This window comes from Balaenoptera borealis, assembly GCF_965194805.1.
Source record: "Balaenoptera borealis genome assembly, chromosome: X".
Lineage (NCBI taxonomy): Eukaryota > Metazoa > Chordata > Mammalia > Artiodactyla > Balaenopteridae > Balaenoptera > Balaenoptera borealis.
This window is the reverse complement of record NC_138881.1, coordinates 128710515-128737082: the sequence shown is the minus strand read 5'-3', so window position 1 is coordinate 128737082 and position 26568 is coordinate 128710515. Positions and strand designations below refer to the sequence as shown.

At 40.3% G+C, this 26568-nt stretch overlaps 1 protein-coding gene across 7 annotated transcripts in view; it reads left to right on the top strand.

Annotated features, from left to right (window-relative positions):
- Window positions 1-26568, top strand: part of F8 (coagulation factor VIII) — a 124729-nt gene that overhangs the window by 12307 nt on the left and 85854 nt on the right. For 5 of the 7 annotated variants that reach the window (XM_082376401.1, XM_082376404.1, XM_082376400.1 and 2 more), the window contains 8 exons: window positions 2275-2396; window positions 5193-5315; window positions 9529-9741; window positions 12952-13020; window positions 15661-15762; window positions 17614-17835; window positions 18564-18819; window positions 19116-19287. In XM_082376401.1, the coding sequence (XP_082232527.1) occupies window positions 2275-2396; window positions 5193-5315; window positions 9529-9741; window positions 12952-13020; window positions 15661-15762; window positions 17614-17835; window positions 18564-18819; window positions 19116-19287 (1279 nt within the window). Of the gene's footprint in view, window positions 1-2274; window positions 2397-5192; window positions 5316-9528; window positions 9742-12951; window positions 13021-13474; window positions 13653-15660; window positions 15763-17613; window positions 17836-18563; window positions 18820-19115; window positions 19288-26568 lie in introns of those variants that run through there. The other 2 variants (XM_082376405.1, XM_082376406.1) reach the window with 2 other exon arrangements.

Sequence of the window (26568 nt, the reverse complement as noted above, 5' to 3'; positions counted from 1 at the left end):
ATCAGAGCTCCAGGGGCACAAACTCGGGGACCTAGCAGATGGTTCCGCCCTGCTGGGTACCAGCTTCGCCTTAGCATAGCCGCGGTTTTGGTGGGCGGAGGGCCACCGTGTGCCTCACGCGAGCGCTCTGACAGCCTCACGCCTACCCTTTCGCTGGGAAGCTCCGTTTTGGGGCCTTGTAAGTTTTCGGTCGTTCTGAGCGGGGTTCTGCGAATCACGGGTGACAGCTTTGCCACAAATTTATAGCTGTCAGTGAATTATCTGAAAGCAAATCGGATGAAAAAGAATGTTGCCAACCAACGTTGTGCAAGTAGTGACAACTTCTGTGTTTCCTTGGGTGATTTTATAGCTTTTTAAGCACACAAATTTCAAAAAAAAAAAAAAAAGGATTGTCTGCTTTTTTTCTTTTGTGTATGTATGTGTGCAGGAAGTTTATTGGGGCTTAGCTTACTGAGGCTCACCAAGTGTCTGGATAGTTTCCTTGAGAATGGTGACGTATCAGGGCCTTAGCGTTGGTCTCCGTTCCTGGCAAGCTGGACGCTTACAACAGCAGTAGCTAGGTCAGCCTTGGTGAGTCCACGATGTTGAGCCCGTACATAGTCACCATCATGGCTCCTCCATTTATATGTCCATTTTGGCAGCATTGGGGTGCCAACGACTGAGGCTGGCTAACATCAACTGGCTAAGTCATTCAGTTTACTTGGTTGTTTGGTGCAGTTTCCATGGCAGAAAGTGCAGCATTTATTGCAAGACGCCCAACCTGGGGCCAAGCAAGGAGAACGGGCAGCTCATGCTCAAAAGACCCGAACTGCCCAATGGCTTTCAGGGAAGGGTTTTTAAAGGCAAAGTGAGGGAGAGGGTTGTGAGGTGCATGATCAGCTCATGGACGTTCTTCTGATTGGTTGGTGGTGAGGTAACCAGGTGGTACTTCGGGAGGGAGTCAACATCATCAACCTCCTGGTTCCAGTGGTCTGGGGTCTACACGCCGGTGGTCAGCATGCTGTTACCTTCTTCCACCCGGTGGGGGTTTTAGTATCTGCAAAACAACTCAAGGATATGACTCAGGATATGATCTATAGCCCTTAAGGAGCAACTTTCTCTCTCCTTTTCAGTGTTGGAAGTTTCTGTTGTCATATGCTCAAGCTCAGAGATTTTTTTCCTAACAATATCCAGTTTGCTAAGGAGCCTATCAAAGGCACTCTTCATTTCCATTACAGTGTTTTTGATCTCTACCTTTTCTTCTTGATTTTTCTTAGAATTTCCATCTTTCTGCTTATATTATCCATCTGTTCTTACATGTTGTCTACTTTTTACATTAAAATATTTGACATATTAGTCATAGTTTTTTTTTTTAATTTCTGGTCTAATACTTCCAACATTCTTGTCATATCTGACTCTAGTTCTGCTGCTTGTTCAGCCTCTATGAACTGTGGGATTCTTTTTTAATGCCTTTTAGTGTGCCTTGTAAGTTTTTGTTGAATGACGGACATGATGTACTGGATAAAAGGAACTTTGGTAAATTAGGCCTTTAGTAATGTGGTGGTGAGGTGTGGGGAAGCACTCTATAGCCCTATGATTAGGTGTCAGTCTTTTAGTGAGCCTGTGCCCCTGGACTGTGAACTTTACCACTGCTTCTCAGTCTCACCCCTTGACACAGGATGGCTAGAGTTGCGTATTTCCTTTCCTCTACGTGGAAGGAGAAGCAGGATGATGTTGGGTATCTTCCTTCTTCCAGGTAGATTAAGCTGTGATTAAAATCCCAGAATGATAAGCTCTAGTAAAATAATTTCTCATGAGGGCAGGCATAAGAACAGAATGCTCTGGCATATTTTTATTTTTTTACTTTTATTATTTTTTTAAATTTATTTATTTTATTTCCTACTACAGCACTGGTTCCCACAGGCATTTCTGCTTGAAGGTTTCTGTTCTAGTAAGTTGTGATTCTCTGCATTCACCTGTCTGCCTCTCTAATTTTGGGGGCAGCAGTTTTCTCTGTGACTTCATAAACAGCTTCCAATCTGCCTTGTTAACAGTAGAGGAGAGTGGGATGGAAGCATTACTTCCAGCTGTTTTTTAAATTATGTTTTATTTTTTTGGCCACACCACACGGCATGCGGGATCTTAGTTCCCCGACCAGGGATCGAACCTGAGCCCACTGCACTGGAAGCGTGGAGTCTTAACTACTGGACCACCAGGGAAGTCCCTCAGCTGTTTTTTAAAGTGGGTTCAAAGAAGGTCAACCAAAATGAATGACTTTTTCCTTTCTTCACACAGGTTTTCTCCTAGAGTGCCAAGATCTTTTCCATTCAACACCTCAGTCATGTACAAAAAGACTGTGTTTGTAGAGTTCATGGATCAGCATTTCAACATTGCCAAGCCCAGGCCACCATGGATGGGTAATGCAAACAATATTGACTCATTGTTATGAAACTGGGTATCTTATTTCCTTGCAAGGATTCCCCAGTCTTGAGGCTGCAGTTTTCTTGGCCAGGCTTCCCTTATTACCACCCCTCGGGGAAATACACTGGCTGAATGGTCTCAGTCTTCTTACTGGGCCCTCCTCCTCTGCTTGAGTGCCCTTTATCTTGGACCTGGGTTCATTTTATTTCCTCTCTGCTTCCAATCCCTAGCTGATCTTATCCAGTCTCATGGCTTGAAAATATCATATATGCCAATAAGTCCCAAGTTTATATCTCTAGTTCAGACTTCTTGCTTGATACCTCCACTTAGGTGTCATATAAGCATGTAACAAGATGTCAAGATGAGACATTTCCGACCTTAGAATGATTGCTCAGAACTATAGGTGACAAGTACCCCCAAATTCTAAAGAGAGATATCAGGCCACCTATTCAGGACTTGGTCAGGTAGTGGTCCAAAATTGGTTCAGCAACCTTTAGCCCATCATATACCTCCAGCCTATATAAAAGAAGGTTAGGAACTTATGAAAGAGTTTAGATTTGAAGATTTCTTTTTTTAAAAATTTATTTAATTAACTAATTTATTTTTTGGCTGCCTTGTGTCTTTGTTGCTGCGTGCCGGCTTTCTCCAGTTGCCTCGAGCAGGGGCTACTCTTCGTTGCGGGGCGCGGGCTTCTCATTGCGGTGGCTTCTCTTGTTGCAGAGTATGGGCTTTAGGTTTGAGGATTTCTTTTGAAAGCATTTTGGTGTTTTGTATATTCCCATGGGGGGAGGGAGGCCTCTCCCTCATGTGAAGCTGCAGTGAGGGAGGCTTCAGGAGAATCATTTAGAAAACTTGACATAGTTCTTCTGGAGCTTGGAAGATACTGACTAGTGCCTGATTTTTATCTGGAAAAACTTTCAATGCCAGAGTGTTGGGGAGCTTCCCCTGCAACTGTTAGGTGTGAGACCAGGAAGCTCATAGGACAAGACTTGCCTCAAGAAGACCCTGCCTGAGAGGACTTCCTGCCAGGGCTAGGTGATCCCAACAGAAAAGATCTATGTGATTGTACTGTCAGAAGCAGAAACCGAGAGGAGAGAGAAAGTGACAGCTGGAGAGGGCGTATCCCATGCCAGGGGGAGGTGGAGTAGGACGTCCCCATATTGGGAGGGAGAGAGTCTCTAAAGAACTCATATAAGTTCTCTAGGAAAGAAACACCCAGAATTTTGGCATGTGCCACATCCAGGAGGTACCAAAGCCAAGAAAGATCTTGTCAGCATGTCTCTTTTTGCACTCTTGTCCTTTGTCCACTAGCTCCAACTTTAGAAAGTCCAGAGGCAGTAAAATGAGAAAGCAGTGAAGCTGCCAACCAAACTTCCTTTTCCCATTACAGGTTTCTGAGCCTGTTTCAGAACTGAACTGGAGGAGGGAGGGAGCCTTAAATTGCAGGTGACATCAAAAGTTTGATATTAGACCAGACTGGACTTATTAGTACCTAAAAATGATACTCTTAATATGTGAAGGTTACTGGAAAAAAAGTGGGACTGTTCAAAATGCAACAAAGGGAAATTCCACATACAATTAAAAACTATGAAAAATAAACCTATTTCATATTTTCATCCCATTGAATCCAGCCCATTCAATAAAACCATTTGTAGGCATCTTATCCTTAGTATGTGTATAAGTCAGAAGTCTTGATTTTCCTCTAAATTTTCTGTGCCATGGCCTGACTACCACCCACTTGCACAAACCAAAATCACAGGAGTCATTCCTGGCTCCTGGCTCTCTCACTTCTTTCCCCCCCTATCTTCAATATCCAACCCATGAGCAAGTCTTGTTGACTTGTTGACCTTGTTGAAATAAATAGACTACCAGATATTTCTCCAGAAAAGATGGGTTTATTCAGGATCAGCAGAGAATTGCAGTTTGGGATCTGCAACCATGGCAAGCTACAAACAAGTCCCTGAATAGCAAGGGGAGAGGAACACAGTTTATTGAGGGGAAAAGGAAGTTGGAAGGCCTAGCGTAAACAAAGAGTCCATGGCTGCTCATTGGCTGAGTCCTTGCCAGGAAAGATGAGGAGTCAGTCTTCTTCCCGTTGGGTTCTGCTATTGTCACAGGGCGTGAGAGCGCCCCCTTCTGGTCTCCCAACTCTATTTAACTGATGTTTCTGTTTATTAATATTTTTTACACTCTTTCTCCAAAACAAGTCCCAGGTCTGCTTCTTCTAAATTCCAAATTCATCCAAACTGCTGTAGCCTACAAAGTCCTACATGTTATGTTCCCTGCCTGCCTCGATAACCTTATTTTCTACTATTCTCTTGCTCATTCACTTTGCTTCAACCACATGTTAGTTTACCATATTTAAAGTGTCCTCTACTTCCTGCCTCATCATTTTCTAGCACGCCATCATCATTTATAGCATTTATAACAACCTACAATTTTCTTCTTTCTTTATTTACATGGTTAATGTCTCTAGAATGTGATCTCCATGATCTATCTTGTTAACTACTGCATCTCTAGTGCCTAGGGCAGTTTCCAGAATATAGTAGGAACTCAACTATTAGTTGAATGAATAAATGCATTGAATGAATTGCCAGAAATCTGTCTTCAGAACAACTATGAGGCTGAGCTGCTTATAGCAGTTTATGTATTCATTCATTCAGCTACTACTTTTTATCAATAACCATAGGGGCATGCTTCTCTACTGTGACTTTGACCATCACTTTTGTGATAACAGGTTTTCTGGAGTGCCACCCTCCAAATGACCTTTGGGGGACATCTCATTCTTGCAGGTCTGCTGGGTCCTACCATCCAGGCTGAGGTTTATGACACAGTGGTCATTACACTTAAGAATATGGCTTCTCATCCTGTTAGTCTTCATGCTATTGGTGTATCCTACTGGAAATCTTCTGAAGGTGAGTCAAATGCCCTCCTATTGTCCTGTCATCCTAGGGACAGAAGCGTATTGAGTATAAGGGCATACAGCTACTGAATGGTGGATTCGGGATTCAAACCTAGGCCCATTTCATGAAGTCAAGAACCTTGTCATTTTAGTCTGAACCCTAAAGTTTGTTCCTGTCCCCTGTTCTCCCTTGGGGAGCCAGGCCACGGATGTTAAAAATCCCACTGTATCTGCCTTCCTATGCCCAGAAAACTTCCTAGGGAGGATCAAGGCCCTTGGTATAGAAATGAAACAGAATTCTTCTCCTTCCTTAGATTCAGACTTTCCAGATATCTCCTCTGCCTCCCCTTCCCCCAATTTCTAAATATGTGATTAGGGCCAACTAGCAGAAGCACAAGCTGACCTCATTACAGCAAACAACCTGTTTGGCCACAGCCCCCACTTCACCTAGCTTCTCCTTAACCTTCACAGTGCAGGAAGGGAGGGAAGGCAGAGCCACAACAGACTGTGATATTGCCCAGATAGACTATGGCATATACAGATCAAGAATATTCAAGTAAATCATTAAGAAATGATTGGAGCACATGCCCTGTATTGTACGGTCTAACTATGCTTATGCGTTGGCTAATTTCTCATCCTGAAATTGGAAAGCATTAGTTTTCTAGGTTGCACTCGTTAGGTCAGGGCAGACCTGGACTGGGGGAAGGTGAAAGACAGGAGGGGGCAGGTGCCATAGAGGAAAAGTCATCCCAGGTTCTGACTGGTGCCTGGCAGGCTGTTTCCATGAGGCTTATCTACTTGGAAGCTTCCAGAACTAATCTAGGGGCATTTTAGAGAGACCAGGGTTCCCACAATTCTGTAGCTGGGAGCTGACTGTAGAGATGACTCTTTTGCACCCTAAGCCTGGTGAGTTCTGGGAAAATAGACTATCATCTCTCACACATACATCTACAGTGGTTCTTCCCAGGAACAACACAGTGAATCAATGGCCTAATGCCCATGCGATTTACGGTCCTAGCATGAGCCTGTGTATTTATATGTTATGATCCACAGGCTCCTGGCCTTCTTAGACTAGCCTGGGGGCCCCAGGATGTAAGTTAAATCCGTGACGATGTTGAGTATCACTTCATATGCTTGTTGACCTTTCTGATATCCTTTTGTAAAGTATCTGATCAACTGTTTAAGTGTTTTCCTGTTGAAAAAAATGAGTTGTTTATCTTTTTCTTATTGATTTGTGGAGGTACTTTATATATTCTGAATACAAATCCTTTGACAGATATAAATATTTGCATATCTTCTTCCAGTCTGTAGCTTGAATTTTAATTTTTAATTTTACTCTCTTAATAGTTTTCTTTTTTGGTAAACAGAAGTTCTTAAAGTTAATTAAGCAGGAAAGTTCAACAGTTAATGAAGCACAAAAAAGGTATCACATTTTTTCCTTTTATGTTAGAGCTTTGTGTCTTGTTTAAGACATTTGCCTATCCCAAAGTCAGGAAGAATTTCTTCTATGCTTTCCTCTAGAAGTTTTATTTTCCCTTTCATACTTATGTCTGTGACCCATCTTAAATTAATTTTTGTGTATGGTTTCCCTATAGCATCTTTAAACAGCTTTGTTGAGGTATAATTTACATACCACAAAATTCACTCATGTAAAGTAGTTTAATGACTTTTACTAAATTTAGACAGTTGTGCAGCCATCAACACAATCCATGTCAAGAAGTTCTGTCTTTGCAGTTCAAGCCCCATTCCCACTCTCAGTCCCAGACAACTTCTGATCTGCTTTATATCTCTATAGCTTTGCAAGCCTGTCATTTTTATCTCCCAAACCAACTCTGGTAAATTATATTTCAGTTTACCAAATAGTCATCCCCTCCCCCAGAGTGGCAGGAGTACATTTCCCTGCCATATTGTTGTTGGATGTGGCCATATGATGTATGCCAAGATAGCTAGTTCACATGGAGTGTCTGTCAGAGGAAATTTCAAGTTTGGTCTTGAGCTGAAAATGGAAACCCAATACTAGAGAAAGGCTTTTAATTTCTTCTCTGGACAAGTGGCGTTCTAAGACACCAACCTAGGCTGTAAGTAGGTCCACAAAATGAGGCTCTGAGTAGGAATGAGATGAGGTTGGCCATGAGCTGCAAAACTTTGAGGGAGCTGTGAAAGACAGCATGGGGGCATACGAGTTAAGAAGTGCCAACCCAAAGCTGCTGAGCAGACATACAAAGGAAAAATAGCTGAAGGCACCAGAGAGTGAAGTGGAGTAGCCTCTGAAGCACAGCATTTGTCCTGTGGTAGAGTAGTCATGCCCAGGGCTCACTGAGCTGTGGCCCTTCAGAACTGAGACCAACAAAAATCCTTGGCATGGGGAGTCAGAATGTGGGTCTCAACTCCTGCTGGACACCCAGGAATTTGGCATGTCTCAGCAGGCTAGCTTCTGGGGGCCTAGGCCAGACCTGGGGCAAGGCTGACCCAGCAGCAGCATGGGGTTGAATAGAGGGCTAACCAGGACACTGGAAGCAGACAGGCAGACTTTCTGAACTCTCAAATGTCCCGACAGTGTTCTTCCTCATATAATAGAAGATAAAAATTACACAAAACACATTCTGCTTAGAATATTTGCGGTGGCTGATATATAAGCTCAGGTAAGACTCTGATGGAGACATTAGTAGATATGTAAACTTTAAGGGCTGTGCACAATGCTTTTTCCCAGGCACTGCCTACTTCACTTGGTCTTGACAAATCAACTTTGTCTTCACCGAAGGATAGACCTTGTTATTAGCAACCTGAGCAGAACCCAAAATCTCAGGTTCAAGCTTTCAACATTCTGAACATCACTTCCTATTTTTCCAGCTGTCATTCTCTCACTGCCCACTCCTACAATTCTTCATTCTCATTGGGATCCACCATGTACTGACCCTACAATTTTTCACCGTCTGCCTTGCCAAGACAGGTATAGTTTTCACGCATTCTTGGCCTCTCATCAACCCTCCAACCCCAACCTTAGTATTAGGAAAAAGGGCATTCTTTTCCTAATGAAATATTTCAAACAAAAAAAGGTACAGAAAATAATAGAGCAAACAAACATGTACCCATTACCTCACTTTGGCAAATCTTAACATTTTGCCATGTTTGCTTACTTTATTTTAAGAAATTAAACATTATATAGTTGAAGCCCCTTCTTTACCCGGCCATGATCACCTACCTCCCTATCCAAATGTATTCACTATTCAGAATTTTATACCAACCCACAATCACACAGACACCTGAACCACACTCGCCAACCTGAGGTACAACTCACGTTTTTCTAAATGTCCCCCAGGATCTGCCAAGCACAGGTATTGGTCTGCTGTTGCTTCTGGATGAAGCCAATTGTCCCTAGTGCTCACTGGAGGGGCACCCCTTTACCAAAGAGGCTGACTTCGTAGTGGGCCAGTGCAGGGGTCTCTAGTACAGCTCTGCTGGAGAGGTCCCTCTATTAGATGTATAGCGGTTGTGAGGTACAATGGGATATAGATGAGGAGCACCCTGAATGCCTTGGGAGGCTCTGGAGTCCCAGAGACCATTATGAATCCGAGAAGCTAAGGTGAGTTGCTAGAAAAATAGTTCAATAGAAGTATAAGTGTTATGGTCAGTGAGTTTCAATATTTTCTACTTCAGTCCACTGAAATGACGTAGAAGCAATGACACTTCACTAACAATGAACATATATAGTGCTCAGTGTAGAATAAAGGTATCAGGATAATCCAGGGGTCAATTTTAACATCACTAAGGATGGGACAGCCAGAAAACATCTGCCCCTGATATGGTCTGACCCACCAGAGAAGAACCAAGTTAAAAGCAACATTTAAAAAAATCTCTGCATCTCACCCTTCCCTGACCCTCACCAGTGCTTAGTAAAGAGTCTGGGGCGAAAGTACGTACCCATGTATGTCTACTGAATTGAATTGACTTGAATTAGGTAAAAAGATGCAATAATGAAAGCAGTATTATAGTTACAATCTGGAGGTCTCAGAGGACCACTCAACCGCTCATGTTTGCATTAGTGGTCAAGAACTCCTCTGCAATATATAAGGCTTCTCCCCATGTATAGCTGCTACTTGTTAGTATTCCAAATTAAGTTTCAGAAACACTGTTTCTTGTGTAGAGTCTACTGGTGACAATAAACTTGATGTTTCCTTGAGTGGGCAATGGCATAGAAAGGACAATTTTATCCCTCCTTGATTTAGGTGCTGAATATGAGGATAAAACCAGCCAAAGGGAGAAGGAAGATGATAAAGTCATTCCTGGTAAAAGTCATACCTACGTCTGGCAGATCCTGAAAGAAAATGGTCCAACGGCCTCTGACCCACCATGTCTCACCTACTCATATCTTTCTCATGTGGACCTGGTGAAAGACGTGAATTCAGGCCTCATTGGAGCCCTGCTGGTTTGTAGAGAAGGTAAGTATAAGAAAGAGTAGGACTGAGATGAAATAAGCAGGGAAGTACAAACATCTGAAAGAGGTTTCTTTTCCCTAGCACCATGCCATGGAAAGGAGAATAATGTAGTCTACGAGAAGAACAGATGCCCATCCTGTGTAGCCAGAATGCACTCTAATGTTCAAGAAAAGCCAAGTTCTGGAATTAGGGCTCTCTTCTCTTCTTCTGCTTTCTACTTCAGATATCCTATGGGCTGTCTCAGTAGTGCCTTTTATAATTTTGTGTTAGGTGCCTTGAAACCTCCATGAAGGTAAATACATCCAAGTGTGTGATCAATGGCGTATAGACCACTTCAGGAGGTTAGTTTGTCATCTGTAACCCAAAAACATAAAAATCTGAGAAAAGCAAGCATTTATACATGTTTATAAGTTCTTATTCTAAAAACCATAGTAATTTAAATTAAACCTTCTATAAAAAAATTTTTTTCCCAGGAATTCCCTGGTGGTCCAGTGGTTAGGACTCTTCACTCTCACTGCTGAGGGCACGGGTTCAATCCCTGGTCAGGGAACTAAGATCCCACAAGCACACAGTGCAGCCAAAAAAAAAAAAAAAAAAGTGAAAAAAACATTTATTGAAGTATAATTGACCTACAACACTATTATAGTTCTAAGTGCACAACATAGTGCCAAATGAATGAACAAATGAAAAGATGCTCAATATCGCTAATCATCAGGGAAATACAAATCAAAACCTTGAGCTATCACCTCACACATATCAGAATGGCTATTATCAAAAAGGCCACAAATAACAAGTGTTGGCAAGGATGTGGAGAAAAGGGAACCCTTGTGCACTGTTGGTGGGAATGTAAATTGGCGCAGTCATTATGGAAAACAGTATGGAGGGTTCTCAAAAAATTAAAAATAGAGCTACCATACGATCCAGCAATTCCACTTCTGGGTATCTTTCAGAAGAAAATGAAAGCTCTAATTCAAAAAGATGTATGTACCCCAATGTTCATTGCAGCACTATTTACAACAGCCAAGTTATGGAAGCAACCTAAGTGTCCATCAACAGATGAATGAATAAAGAAGATGTGGGGAATATTACTCAGCCATGAAAAAGAATGAAATCTTGCCATTTGTGACAGCATGGATGGACCAGAGGGCATTATCCTAAGTGAAATAAGTCAGAGGGAGAAAGAAGATACTGTATGATTTCACTTATAGATGGAATCTAAAAACCAAAATAAATGAGGGACTTCCCTGGTGGTCCAGTGGTTAAGAATCCATGCTCCCAATGCAGGGGGCACGGGTTCAGTCCCGGGTTGGGGAATTAAGATCCCACATGCTGCACAGCACGGCCAAAAAATAATAATAACAAAACAGAAACAAATTCATAGATAAAGAGAACAAGCAGGTGGTTACCAGAGGGGAGAGAGGTGGAGGGATGAGTGAAATAGATGAGGGAGACTAAGAGGTACAAACCTCCAGTTACAAAATAAATGAGTCACAGGGATGAAATGTACAGCATGGGGAATATAGTCAATAACACTGTAATAACTTTGTAGGGTGACAGATGACAACTAGACTTATTGTGGTGATCTCTTGTATAGAAATATAGAATCACTGTGTTGTGGAGTTGGATTATATGTATAATGACATGTGTCCATTATATTAGTATCATACAGTATCATATATGCCATACAGTATCATATATCATATAGTATGATATATATGTCATATATAGTATCATATCACTGCCCTAAAAATCCTCTGTGCCCTGCCTATTCATCCTTCCCTCTCCTACCCTCCGGCAACCACTGTTCTTTAAATTGTCTCCATAGTTTTGCCTTTTCCAGAATGTCAAATAGTATGTAGCCTTTTCATATTGGCTTCTTCCACTTAGTAACATGCATTTAAGGCTCCTCCATGTTTTTCATGGCTTGATAGCTTCTTTCTTTTTAGTGCTGAATAATATTCTGTTGTCTGAATGGACCAGTTTATTTATCCATTCACCTACTGAAAGACCAATTTCACTACTTGATAATTTAAAAAATATAATAAAAAGAATTAAAATCTTTTCAGACAGCTTTACCTGTATTTTAAATTTGTATGGGTGAGTTAGTTTCTTCGTCCAATTTAACTTTTACTTTCCAAGCATTAAGTGTACAAGACAGGACTTCCCTGGTGGTACAGTGGTTAAGAATCCGCCTGCCAATGCAGGGGACACGGGTTTGAGCCCTGGTCCAGGAAGATCCCACATTCCGCGGAGCAGCTAAGCCCATGCGCCACAACTACTGAGCCTGCACTCTAGAGCCCACGAGCCACAACTACTGAGTCTGTGTGCCACAACTACTGAAGCCCACATGCCTAGAGCCCATGCTCCGCAACAAGAGAAGCCACCACAATGAGAAGCCCGTGCACTGCAACGAAGAGTAGCCCCCGCTCGCTGCAACTAGAGAAAGCCAGTGCACATCAATGAAGACCCAATGCAGGCAAAAATAAATAAATTAATTAATTAAAAATAAAAGAGTACGAGAGAGGAAAGAACATTATAAACAAAAATCTTCCTACTCAAAATAAACCTGCAAAGAAAACTTCCCAATCAAGTGAAAAAGTATAATGCTAAGAAAGACAACTAACAAATTCAACAGTTAAAGCATGAAGCAAGCTCATTTGTAACATTGATAACTTTAAATATTGATATACATGGTGTTCATTTAAAGTGTGAGTATAGGTGTTTAATATAGACAGTAGTTATTTTGTTCATAACTTTTAATTTACAATTGCAGAAGTAAGAAAAAGTTAAAAGTGTAATAGAAATTTTCTATATTAATTACCTATATGCACATTTCCATGAACAGTGTGTATGATTTTTGTAATTTTTCTTTTTCTGTTTTATGTTTGTTCTGAATATATACATATATATGAAATATGGTTATATGGACTTTTAGTTTGTATGTCTTTTTAATTTCTTTTTTAGTAATTAATTTTTAGTGTATTTTATAAAAGTAATGGTCTGCAACAAATCTGAAATTTTTAGAAAAGTCCTTTACCCCGAATAATTTTAGAATTACTGGCATAGGAGATGTGACACCAAGGAAATAATGTTATGGTAACGTTAATAGGAGACCAAGAGACAAAGCAGTTGATGAAGTAATGTATCCTCCTAGCGTCATTTTCCTATGAGAGGATTTTCAATAGAAGATAAATGCTCTCACTTCTTTTTCAGGGAGTCTGACCGAAGAAAGGACACAGACCTTGCACGAATTTGTACTACTTTTTGCTGTATTTGATGAAGGTTAGTGAGCTGCAGTCTGAATTTTGGTCTCCTTAAAGAAAGGAAATATATTAACTTAATGTGGTGCTTAAGCATGAGGGCTGTTAATGTCCAGAGGAAGTGATTACAGAAAGATCATAAACTACATTATCATTCAGGAATGATGCAGACGGGGATGAAAATGAATTCCAAGGAAAAAATGCAAGCTGAGTTCCACTGGCAGCTATGAAGTAAGAAGATAGAGTAGCTGGGTAACCTTGTCCCTCTTATTAAATCCATCAACAAAGACTTTTTGCTTTACTTTCTCTTTTTTTTTTCGGTTTGAAGCAAAGGCAAGTTTTATTCTTTGAGCAAAGAACGGAGACTTTCGAGCTTGCGCTCTAGAGCAAACGCCCTTCCGACAGGCCGTGGGCGGGGCTGCTTTACAGGGACGGGGGGCGGGGAAGGGGCGGAGCTCTCCCGCAGGCGCAGCCGCAGACGGCAGTGCGCGCGCAGCGTCTCTGCACACGGCCTGCTGCCGCCGGCTGGCCTTGAGCGTCGTGGGCAGCTTCTGCTCCCAGCGGCGGAGCTGCCGTGTCGGGGCAGCCGTTTTGCACCAGGAGCTCTGGTCTGAAGGGCTACGGGCAAGGCCTCTGACCCCGACGACGTTTCATGTATGTAATTTTGTTTTGTTTGCTTCTTTGTTAGTTTTGGTTAAACTTGGGAGACATTTATTTACTTTCCCACATCGCCAGTCATGGATACGAGTGGCTGAGGCTTCTGTCTCCTCAGGAAAACACAGCCCAATTGAGTGACTATCACATCCTTTGGAGAATTTCAGTCTTTGGCCACAGCATTTAAGAGCTCCTGGTTTTGGTCCCACAAGCCCTTTTTGAAGTGACTTATTGCTTTACTTTCTAAATGCCCCCTGTTACCTTTTAAAGAAATTTTTACTAAAAATCATATATATTTAAGGTGTACAACATGATGATTTTAGATAAATAGATAGAGAAATGATTGCTACAGTCAAACTAGCATATCTCCTCGCAGAGTTACCATTTCTTGTGTGTGGTGAGAGCACCTGAAATCTACTCCCTTAGCATATTTCCAGTGTTCAATGTAGTAGGATTAACTATAGTCATCACGCTGCACATTAGATCCCCAGAACCTGTTCATCTTAAAACTGAAAGCTTGTACCATTTGACCAACCTTTTCCCCATTTCCCCAGACCCTGGCAACCCCCCTTGTGTTCTATGTTTCTATGAGTATACTTTTTCTTATCTTCATCTCTTACTTTTAAGTAACTTTGGCAAGTTACTTAACCCCTCTGCGTCTCAGTTTTATCCAGTTGAAAAGTGAAATAATAAGTACTTTTTCATAGGATGGTTGTAAGGATTAAGCGGGTGATTTCTTCCTCGTCACCATCATGATCACCTTCTGAAGTGAGACCCCCCATCATCTCTCTCCTGACTAGTCTCCTTGTCTTTTTGTGCCCCCTGACACTTCATTATTACTATAGCAGCCAAAGGGAGCTGACTGAAATGCGAATCTGATCTTGTCACCCCAGCGCTTAAAATCCTTCAATTTTACATCAAGGCAAAATGTAAACTTCTTAACACACTGATACGTGACCTAGTCTTTGACGACCTGCCTACCCCATTGTGCTCCTCTTCCTGCCTCACCGTCCATCACCGTTCAAGTTGCAGCCACGCTGAACACATTTTGTGTAACACCCAAAACGTGCCATGCTTCTTCTTGCATCCGGACCTTTGCTTATGCTGTTTCTTCTGCCTGGAAAGCCTGTCTCCAGCTTCACACCAAGTTTCTCCTCCTTCTGGTCTAGGTTAGGTGCCTCTTTACATATTTCCACAGCACCTTGAGCTTCCTCCTTATGACACGAAATCATCATTGCTGGCTTTAATATTTGTCTTCTTTGACCTCGTATTCCTTCCTCTTCAGGCAAAGTGAGGTTCCTTCTCCTCTCTGCTCCCATAATATCCTGTTCTTATCTCTCTTACATCACTCTTCAGTCTGTATTATAATTGTTTGCTTCTCTGTCTATTCGAGCTAAATTGTAAGCGCCTAGAAGGTAGAGGCTGTGTCTTCTTTGCCATCAGTGCCTAGTGCACAGTAGTGTTCAGTAAATATGTTTAACTGAATGAACAAATGAGTGGATCAAGGGATAAATGAACTTATGAGAGTTCCCCAAAGGCTGGGTGCCTCAGAAAGTTTCAGTCCTTTGCACAAAAGGGCAACCTCAGGGAGCTGCTAATAATAATATTTATAGTGCTTTCACTCTTGTCAATTTCAGGGACGAGGTTGGAAAGCTTTCGGGTTCTTGGGCTTTCATTATTACAAACTGGATGAAGCAGTTAGGACAGGGACAGGTACCGACAGCCTTTTCCTAGGATGCTTTTCATGTGCTTCCTTTTAAATAAGTCAGCTAATGAATAGAATGAAATCATCATGGTGCAAATTAACCAATATCTGTCATTATTCCTTTCCAAGTACTGTCATGGATAAGTATAGGGAGAGATCATTACTTTGAGCAAGAAATATCTGCCTTTTGGTAACTGTCTTCTCCCTTTGTCTTACTGACTTCGAGGGCACGTCATCTGTGCCTACTGTGCTGACATGAGACAGACACTTAGCTGGCCCTCTATTCGCATCCTCTCTCAACAGGGAAAAGTTGGCACTCAGGAAAAAATGAGTCCTTGACACAGGCTGTGGATCCTGCATCTGCAATGCACACAATCAATGGCTATATAAACAGGTCTCTGCCAGGTATGTACAGCCTGCTCAAGAATCCTCAAGATCTTCTCCATTCACCACCAGAGCTCTCTTCTCCACTTCTCCTCAGTTATCTAAAAATTAAGGTTTCTTTTGCTTAAATGTAAATGGGCATCCAAGGATGAACAGATATTTAAGGAAAGCCTGAAACACGAAGAGAATATGCAAAGATAAAGAAAAGTAGTATGCCTTGCCTTATCATCTCTTCCATCTGGATGTTCCTGAGTTACATCCTTTTATAATAAAAATAATAAACAGCTTTCTAGTAAGTAAAAAAAGTAATAAAAGGATTATATGAAAAAGAAACAATCAAAACAAGAATATGCTCACAAAATTAGGAATATGATTGTCAAAATACAAACTTAATAGAAAGTGGTACAAAGCAAATCTCCCAGAAAGCAAAACAAAAAGAGATTGAGAGAGCAAATCTCCCAGAAAGCAAAAGAAAAAGAGATTTTTAAAACTCAAAGAAATGATAGAATAAAGTGTTAAAAAAAGAAAAGAGTTGAGTCTTTATATAAAAATTTCCCAGCAGGATAAATAAAAAAATATCCCCACACAAAATTAGGTTTGTGCAATTTTAAAGAACAAAGAGAAGATATAAAAGCTTCCCCTGGGAGAAACAGGTCACATACAAAGGCATGAGAATTAGACTGGCAATATAATGAACCAATACCTTAAAAGTTCTAAAGGAAAAGTTATTTTCAACCTGGAATTCATAGCCAAACTATAACTTAACTTTGGGGGAAGAATAAAGACATTTTCAGAAATGGTAGCCCTTAGAAGCCACTGAATATGTGCTACAATAAAACTAGAGAGTAAACCAAGAAAGAGGAAGTTGGAAGTTGGAAAATTCAGACACCCAAGAAAATAATGAAGGACGAGGAAGGATATTTTCTTAACTCTTTTCTATATTTTTCAAGAATTCTATAACTAATATGCATGATTTCAGAATTAGAAAAGAAATTAACTTTCAAAACATACACGTCCCTGCTCTCACATATCAGGTTAATTAACCTCTCTGGGCACCAGTTTCCTCTCCTCTAAGTGAGGGATGATAGCTATAGTTTCTACACTCATTGGGTTATTGGGAGTTAAAACTTGTAAAATACTTTGGACAGTGCTTGATGTTACACAGGTGCTCAGTAAATGTTACTGTTATTAATTATATTGCCATCATTGGTGTTAGATTGGATGTGAGAAGTGAGAGTGGGGACAAGAATAGCTCTCACTTGCATAATTGACTTCAGGATGGTACCATTCACTGAAATGAAGAAGTCTGGAATAAGATGAGGTGATAAAGATTGAAAATTTGGTTTTGTACCTGTGGGTTTTATGAGATATCCAGGTGAAGATATTGAGAAGGTATCAGTCTGTATCAGTCTGGAGTTAATACCATGAGAATGAATGATATTATTCAGGGAGAAAATTTGATTAACAAGAGAATAAGGCCTAGGGATGAGCCCTGGGGTGATCCATCATTTAATGGATGGGTAAAGAAGGAGCAGTCACAAAATGAGACAGAAGAAGGAGCAGTCTAAGCCTTAGGGGAACAAAACTCTGTTGAAACAGAGGCCAGGGGAGGAGAGAATTTCAAGAAGAAATGAATGGTCAACGGATGCAGGCGAAGACTGAAAAATACCCATTGGATTTAGCAGCATGATAGTCATTGATGACTTTGGCAAGAGCTGTTAGATTGACAGTACCCCAGTGTCCTTGGAAATTTTGGTTCCAAGTCAAGATAATAAAATTTGTAAGGATAATTTGTTCATCCTATCCTAGAAAGTGTTTTCCATTTCAAATTCTCTACTTCTTGATTATAGCCGTGTTATTCTTACTTTACAGGTCTGATTGGATGTCATAAGAAATCAGTCTATTGGCATGTGATTGGGATGGGCACCACCCCTGAAGTGCACTCAGTTTTCCTCGAAGGCCACACATTTCTTGTGAGGAACCATCGCCAGGCTTCTTTGGAGATCTCACCAGTAACTTTCCTTACTGCTCAGACACTCCTGATGGACCTTGGCCAGTTTCTACTGTTTTGTCATATCTCTACCCACCAACATGGTAATATCTGTGGATCTTAAAAATGAGTATTATAAATATCCAGCTCTTCTTTTAATGGAATTTACTGTCCACTGTCCAGTATAGGATTATGTTAGACCTCAACTGAGATTCCCTAGTTGCCAGTTTTCAGAGCAAATATTTCACCTTGAGTATAAGAGGGCTTGATTATTATTAGTACTTGTGAATGTACTGGTGAATCTACCTGTGATATAGGGAGGGGAAAATGAGGTGGCAGGAGTGAGGAGGACAGCGTATCATTGTTTTCCCAGCCTGATCCCATTAAATAGGCTTCAGTACTATGGACAGAGGGATTTGGGGTCATAGCTGAAGAGATGTTTTATGAGAAATTTAGGGAAAAGGAAAAAAGTGCACTGTCTAGGTTGTAATCATAAGGGCTCCAGGATATCAGTAGTGATGCCCAGAGCATTATATAGCAAATACAAATGGATATTGTGAGCAAATGAGTGAGTCTTGAAAAAGGGGTAAAACATATATTGGAGGAGAGTCAGGCAGAAGGGAAATGGTGAGTGCAAAGACCACAGGAAGAAACCAGAAAGTACCAGATATGGGGAAGGTAATACATATAGGACAATGGCGAGAAAGGATATTGGTGTGGAGAAGGGAATACTTAAGAGAAGGCCTTGAAGGCCTAACAAGAAAGAACAAAGTCATAAGAGTTAAGGCAAGAAAATCTCACTGGAACCTGACATTCGTTTGTCTGACTCCAGATGGTATGGAAGCTTATGTCACAGTAGATAGCTGCCCAGAAGAACCCCACATGTGGAAGAAAAATAATGAAGAAGAAGATTATGATGATCTTTATGACTCTGACATGGACGTGGTCAGATTTGACGGTGACAGCGCTCCTCCCTTTATCCAAATCCGCTCAGTTGCGAAGAAGCATCCTAAAACCTGGGTCCACTACATCGCTGCTGAAGAGGAAGACTGGGACTATGCCCCCTCAGTCCTTACCTCCAGTGACAGGCAAGTACCTTTTGACCCTTGGCGCTATCTCTTCCCCGTAATCAAAAATTCTTCCCAGTTATTCAGAACAACAAATTCTTAAGCCATGTTTAAGGTGAGGTACAGGTATAGAATCAAATGGCAAGGGCATTAATATGTTTGGTAAATTAACATAGCTAAACATCAGAGATGCTTATATTTTTCTCACTCCTTTCCTTGATTAAATCATATGAGCTATTTTAGAGTTGGATTTTAGCAACCTGTCCTTTACCTAGAATTCTCCATTCCAACCTCTCGTCTTTTTGTGTCTCACACAGAAGTTACAAAAGTCTGTATTTGAACAATGGTCCTCAGCGGATTGGTAGGAAGTACAAAAAAGTCCGATTTATAGCTTACACAGATGAAACATTTAAGACTCGTGAAGCTATTCAGTATGAATCAGGAATCCTGGGACCTTTACTTTATGGAGAAGTTGGAGACACACTTTTGGTAAGTTGAGGAAAACATACAAGGTTGGGTAAGAAGACAAAGTCTGGAGGGTTTTGAGTTTTTTAAAACTTCATAATTTAGCCTTGTCTCCAATGGGCAGGATCTTTTAAAAATTATAAATGTTATGCAAATAAATGTGGATTATAAATTTGTTTTAAAATATTATAGAACAAAATATTTAATGCCACCCATTAAACCTGACACTCCTTTGAAATACTCATTGCTTAGACTTTCATACATATCCTTCTACAACTTTTAGAAGGATTTTACATTTGACTTGTAAGGAAAAGAATAATAAGAAGAATATGTGACAGAGAGTAGATATAGCTCACAAAACCTAGAGCATTTACTATCTGTCTCTTTCCAGAAAATGTTTCCTGACCCTTGATATAGCATATTAACAATACTTACGCTTCAAATAACAGTGGTTTTAAAAAATAGGGAGTTATGTTTTCACAATCAGTTTAGAGATAGATAGATGGTCATGTCAACCGTAAAAAAATGCACAACCTAAAAGTTGAGAGTTATGTTTTATTCAGTGGACATTCTTAGGACTTCAAGCCCGGGAGACAGTATCTCAAGTAACCCTGAGAAAACTGCTCCAAGGAGGCAGGCGGGGAGCCAGGGTATATAGGAGTTTTGCAACAAACAGCAGGTAGTAGGAACAAAAGATTACTGTTAAGTAAAGAAAACCAGATATCCCGAGCTAAGGAATTTAGCACTTTTCTATGTATGGGAAGATGCAAGAGTCTGGGCTTATTGAAATCATTCCTTTGAACTGCACCTCAGCTACCTGGGGCCAGTATCCTGTGCTTTCTCATCCTGCGTTTCCTTAGGCTGCACCATTGGGTGTGGCTGCAGTCTGATGACTGCTAGACAGCCGGGCATTCTTTGTTTCCTCTCCTGAGTTACCTCAGGGCTCACTGATGGCTGCGACATCCTTTGTTTACTGATATGGCAGGCAGCGTTCTTAACATGGCTATATTTTGCTTATATGTTTGTAAAAGGTTTTATGCATTATGAATATTAACACATTGTTATTTATCTTTCAAATATTTTTCTCAGTCTCTCACTTGTACTTTAACTCCTTTGTGATGTCTTTTGTCCTATAAAAATTTTCAGTCTTTATGTAGTCAAGATCTTTTGTCAATCTTTTTTTTTTAATTTTTTTTTATAGCTACTTTATTTATTTATTTATTTATTTTTGGCTGTGTTGGGTCTTCGGTTCGTGCGAGGGCTTTCTCTAGTTGCGGCAAGCGGGGGCCACTCTTCATCGCGGTGTGGGGACCGCTCTTCATCGCGGTGCGCGGGCCTTTCACTATCGCGGCCCCTCCCGTTGCGGGGCACAGGCTCCAGACGCGCAGGCTCAGTAGTTGTGGCTCACGGGCCCAGCTGCTCCGTGGCATGTGGGATCTTCCCAGACCAGCGCTCAAACACGTGTCCCCTGCATTAGCAGGCAGATTCTCAACCACTGCGCCACCAGGGAAGCCCTCAATCTTTAAATTTATATTTTTCTGGATATTTTTCATTTATGTTTTCTGCCTAGGAACATCTTCACTACCTCTAAGAGATTATAAATATGGTCTACTATATTTTATTCTTTTACATTTACAGTTTTATTTTTATAATAAGCATTTTAATTGCTCTGGAAGTCACTTTTGGGTATAGAGCATCGTGTCAAATAGGGATTTCCCCAAGTGACAGCCAATTGGTCCAATCAATCCTTTCTTCACTAATTTTAAAATGCCTTTTTTATTATATACTAAAATGATAAAATCTGTTCTGTTTAACTGATCTGTTACCACACTGTTTTAATGACTGCAACCTTGTGATATGTTTTGATATTTGTAGGGCATGTCTACCTTCATTTTACTTCTTTAAAATTTTAATTAGCTATTAATGTACAGTTTTTCTTCATGAATTTTATTTACCTATTTTTGAATTAGCCAGTACAAATAACTCAAAAGGCAAAAAAAGATTATGCGAGAAAAAGCAAGCTTTCCTTCCTCCCAGACTTCCAGTCCCATAGTCTGACCAGCTATCATTGCTGTCAGTTTTTTATATTCCCTTTCAGAAAGAGTATATACATATACAAGTGTATGTGCACATATTTCACACAAAAACAGAAGCACTATGTAGATTTTAACAATATATCTTAGATATCATTTCATATCAATATATATAGTTCTACCTCATTCTTTCATTTTTGTAAGTTATGCTCATATATGCTGAATCCTATAAGGCTTTTCTGTTAATGTGAGAATTTGAGGACTATTTTTTACTTTTTATACAGAAATTATCAAACATACCCAGAAGTGGAGAGAATAGTAAAATAAACTTCTTTGAACCCATCACTCAGCTTCAACAGTTATCAACAAATGGCTAATCTCATTTTGTCTATAAACCAACTAGGCCTAACAGACATCTACAGACCAGGCCACCCAACTCCAGTAGAATACATATTCTTCTCAAATACAAAAGAAACATTCTCCAGGATAGATTATACATTAGGCCACAAACCAAGTCTCAAAAATTTTAAAGAAAACTATAGTTCAAAATTCCTTGTGAATATAGATGCAAAAATCCTCCACGTTATTAAGCCAAATCTAGCAACATTTTAAAAAGATCATACACTATAATCACGTGAGATTTATCTCAGGAATGTAGGGATGGTTCAACATATGAAAATTAATGCAATACAACATATTACTTGAATAAAGGACAAAAGCACATGATCATGTAACACGTGAAGAAAAAGGGCTTGACAAAATCCATTACCCATTCATGATAGAAAAAACTCTCAGTGAACTAGCAACACAATGCAAGGTCCTTAACTTGATGAAGAACATCTAAGAAAAACTTATAATACGCTGAAAGACTAAATGTTTTCCCCCTGAGATTAGGAACAAGTTAAGATGTCCACTCTTGGCGGGGCGGGGGCAGGGGCGGCAGCTCCGGGGGCGCAGAGGCCCCACTCGCCCCATCACGCCATTGCTGCCCAGACGCTGCGGCCCCCCGTCCACCCCGCTGCACCTGCGGAGACTCGGGAAAGTGCCGGGTGGGCACGGGGCGGTCTCCACGTCCTCGAATCTGCCCTTTCAGTTGTTTTCTTGACGTGGCCTTAAGTCACCCAGAACTAACTGGGACGCCCAGTCCAGAGGTCGAAGGGGAACCGGAGGGTCTCTGCCCGACCGAAATGGTGACCTGGCAGCAGGGGAAGCTGGCGAAAGGTTCTAGAAGTTGCCTGAGAACTTTGTGCCATCGGCAGCTCCTGCCTAAAATCGTCGGGAGCTGCTAAAATTGTCTTCAGGAAGGCTGGCAGCCAAGTTTGACACCCCAGCGTCCCATACAAGGATAGACAGTGACTTGGGAGGTAATTTCCACATCCTGCTATTTGTGTTCAGGGTCGAGACGAGGGAAGGATGATGGATGTGAACACGTCCACGGAAGCATTGCCCCAGCTCCAAACTGGGTCGGCCTACTGCTGGCATCGCAGCAAAGGGTCAAGGCCAGGCCAGGCCCGCAGACGGTGTCTCCTAACTTCACTGTTGACCCCAAGCGCGGACTGTTCTACAAACGGGGCAGAAAGGATGACTTGGGTTCCTAGTCATTAGAAGTTTTTTGAGGTTTCTGTTTAAAATTTTAAAAGAGATTTAGAAACACTAGGCATATTTTGGTGGGAAAGCAGATGAAAGACAAGCGTTTTTCTTCTGCATGAAAACCTAAATATAAAGGTATGGCTTATACTAGGTGGGCATTCCCACCTATAAGGGTCAAATTCAGAATAAAATTGAAGAGTGTTTGAAAATCAACTCAATCAATGCCAAGTATGGAGGATGCAAAAACGAACTGGACAATGTCTTTTTTCATAAGAAGTTTACAATTTAATAAGGAAAAAAGAGAACAGGACTTGTGGAGAGAACATATTTCAAGAAGAGTGAATGCAATATGTAGTCTGGTTTGGCAAGAAAATAATGCTGCTGTAGAAGGGCATGGTGAGTGATAAGCTCATTGGATGCGGTTAAAGATGTTGTGAAAGGCTCAGCTGGTTTTGAACACAATTGAACAGATGAGGAACCTTTGTAAGTGTGAATTTGTGGTGCTAGAGCAATTGACTCTCCACATAGGAAAAATTTGTGGTGCTGGAGCAATTGACTCTCCACATAGGAAAAAATTAAATTAAAAATTTAATTTTTAATTACAAAAATTAAAGTATTACCTGCCATTATACACAAAAATAATCTCCAGGTGAATAAAGATGTAAATGTAAAAGGCAAAATATTATACTTTGATAAGAAAATATAGGAGTGTGGACTTCCCTGGTGGTGCAGTGGTTAAGAATCTGCCTGCCAATGCAGGGGACACGGGTTCGAGCCTGGTCCAGGAAGATCCCACATGCCGCAGAGCAACTAAGCCCGTGCGCCACAACTACTGAGCCTATGCACGGCAACTACTGAAGCCCGCGTGCCTAGAGCCCGTGCTCCGCAAGAAGAGAAGCCACCGCAATGAAAAGCCCACGCACCACAACGAAGAGTAGCCCCCACTCGCCACAACTAGAGAAAGCCCAGGCGCAGCAATGAAGACCCAACGCAACCCAAAATAAATGAATTAATAACTTAAAAAAATAAGAAATAACAGATAAGTTATGCCAAGGTCCAGAGAATTATGTCATCTACCTGAACCAAAATCTGTCCACACATCTTAAAAAAAAAACCCATGAGGTGTACAAGGAGTACAAATAAAGTTACACATGATTCATACAATACTAGGAAATGGAGGGTACCACAAACATCAAATTACCAGAAAATTGGTAAGTAGCAAACTCCAGCAAGATCAACCTTCCTCCACTGCTGCAAGACTCTAGACTGATACTGGAGTTAGAAGAAAAGGCTTCTATTTTATTCTTGAATTGCAATATAGTTGATATACAATATTATGTTAGTTTTAGCTGTGCTACATAGTTACTTGATATTTGCATACATTATGAAATGTTCACCACAGTAAGTCTAGTAACCATCTGTCTCCATACAAGTTTATTGCAATATTATTACTTAGGCTGTATATGACATCTCCATGGCATATTTCTTATTTAAGTGGAGGTTTGTACCTCTTAACCCCCTTCACCTATTTTGCCCTTCCACCACCCTCCCCTCTGACAACCATTGGCTTGTTCTCTGTATCTGTGAGTCTGTTTTCATTTTGTTTGTTTTGTATTTTAGATTCAACATATAAGTGAGATCATACAGTAAAAAAAAAAAAAGATGTAACTCTTGTTACTTTTATTTAATACTGAACTGGAAGCCAATGCAATAAGGCAAAAAAAAAGGAATTAGAGGCATTTGGATTGGCAAGAAAGAAATAATACTGTCTTTATTTGCTGATGATATGATCTTTTCTGCAGAAAATCCTAAGGCATCTACTAAAAAGCTATTAGAACTAATAAACAAGTACAGCAAGTTTGTATGATTCAAGATCAATACTAAAAAATAAGTTGTATTTCTATACACTTCAATGAAAAATCTGCAAATGAAATTAAGAAAACAGTTTTATTCATGATAATATAAAAAAGAATGAAATAACTTGGGAAAAATTTAACAAAAAAGGTGTAACACTTGTACAGTGAAAACAACTAATTGTTACTGAGATAATTTTTTAAATATCTAAATAAATGGAAAAACATATGATATTTATGGATTGGAAGAGTCACTTACTGTTAAGACTCTTCCAAATTTGTCTATAGATCCAAATTGAATCCCTATCAAAATCCCAACTGCCTTTTTTTGCAGAAATTAACAAGCTGATCCTAAGATACAGATGGAATTGCATAGGACCCTTAATTGACAAATGAATCTGGGGAAAAAAAAAAAAACAAAGTTTGAGGACTCACACATCAATTTCAAAACTTACCACAAACTACAGTAATCATGACAGTGTGGTACTGGCATAAGGATAGATATATAGATCAATGGAAAACAATTGAGAGTCCAGAAATAAACCTACATATCTATGAACACTTGACTTATTTTTTTAATTGAAGTATAGTTGATTTACAGGATTGTGTTAGTTTCAAGTGTACAGCATGGTGATTCTGTATTTTTGCAGATTATACTCCATTATAGGTTATTATAAATATTGGGTATAATTCCCTGTGCTATACAGTATATCCTTGTTGCTTATCTATTTTATGTATAGTAGTTTGTATCTGTTAATCCCATACTCCTAATTTGACACCCCCCCCTTTCCCCTTTGGTAACTATAGGTTCGTTTTCTATGTTTGTGTGTCTGTTTCTGTTTTGTAAATAAGTTCATTTGTATCATTTTTTTAGATTCCACATATAAGTGATATCATATGAAATTAGTCTCTCTTTGACTGACTTCACTTAGTATGATAATTTCTAGGTCCATCCATGTTGCTGCAAATGGCATTGTTTTACTCTTTTTTATGGCTGAGTAGTATTCCATTGTATATATATACCATGTCTTCTTTATCCATTCATCTGTAGATGGACATTTAGGTTGCTTCCATGTCTTGGCTATTGTAAATAGTGCTGCTATGAACATAGGGGTGCATGTATCTTTTAGAATTAGAGTTTTCATCTTTTCTGGATATATGCCTAGGAGTGGGATTGCTAGATCATATGGTAGCTCTATTTTTAGTTTTTTTAAAGGAACCTCCATACTGTTTTCCACAGTGGCTGCAACAATTTATATTCCCACCAGCAGTGTAGGAGGTGAACACTTGACTTTTCACAAATGTCCTAAGACCAATCAATGGGGAAAGAATAGTATTTTTAACAAATAGTACTGGGACAACTGGATACCCACATGAAAAACAAAGAAGTTTGACCCCTTCCATACCATACACAAATTGAAGGTGGATCAAAGATATAAATGTGAGAGCTAAAACTAAAACCCTTAGAAGAATATACAGGAGTAAATCTTTGTGACCTTGGATTATACAGTGGTTTCTTAGATATGACATCAAAAGCAACAAGCAACAAAAGATAAAATAGATTGGACTTCATCACAATTAAAAACTTTTGTGCCTCAAAAGATACCAACCAGAAAGTGAAAAGATAACCCATGGAATGGGAGAAAATAATTGCAAATCATATATCTGATAAGGGAATAGTATCCAGAATTTATAAAGGACTCTTACAACTCAATAATAAAAAGGCAAATAGGGACTTCCCTGGTGGTCCAGTGGGTAAGACTCCATGCTTCCAATGCAGGGGGCCTGGGTTCGAACCCTGGTCTGGGAAGTAGATCCCGCATGCATGC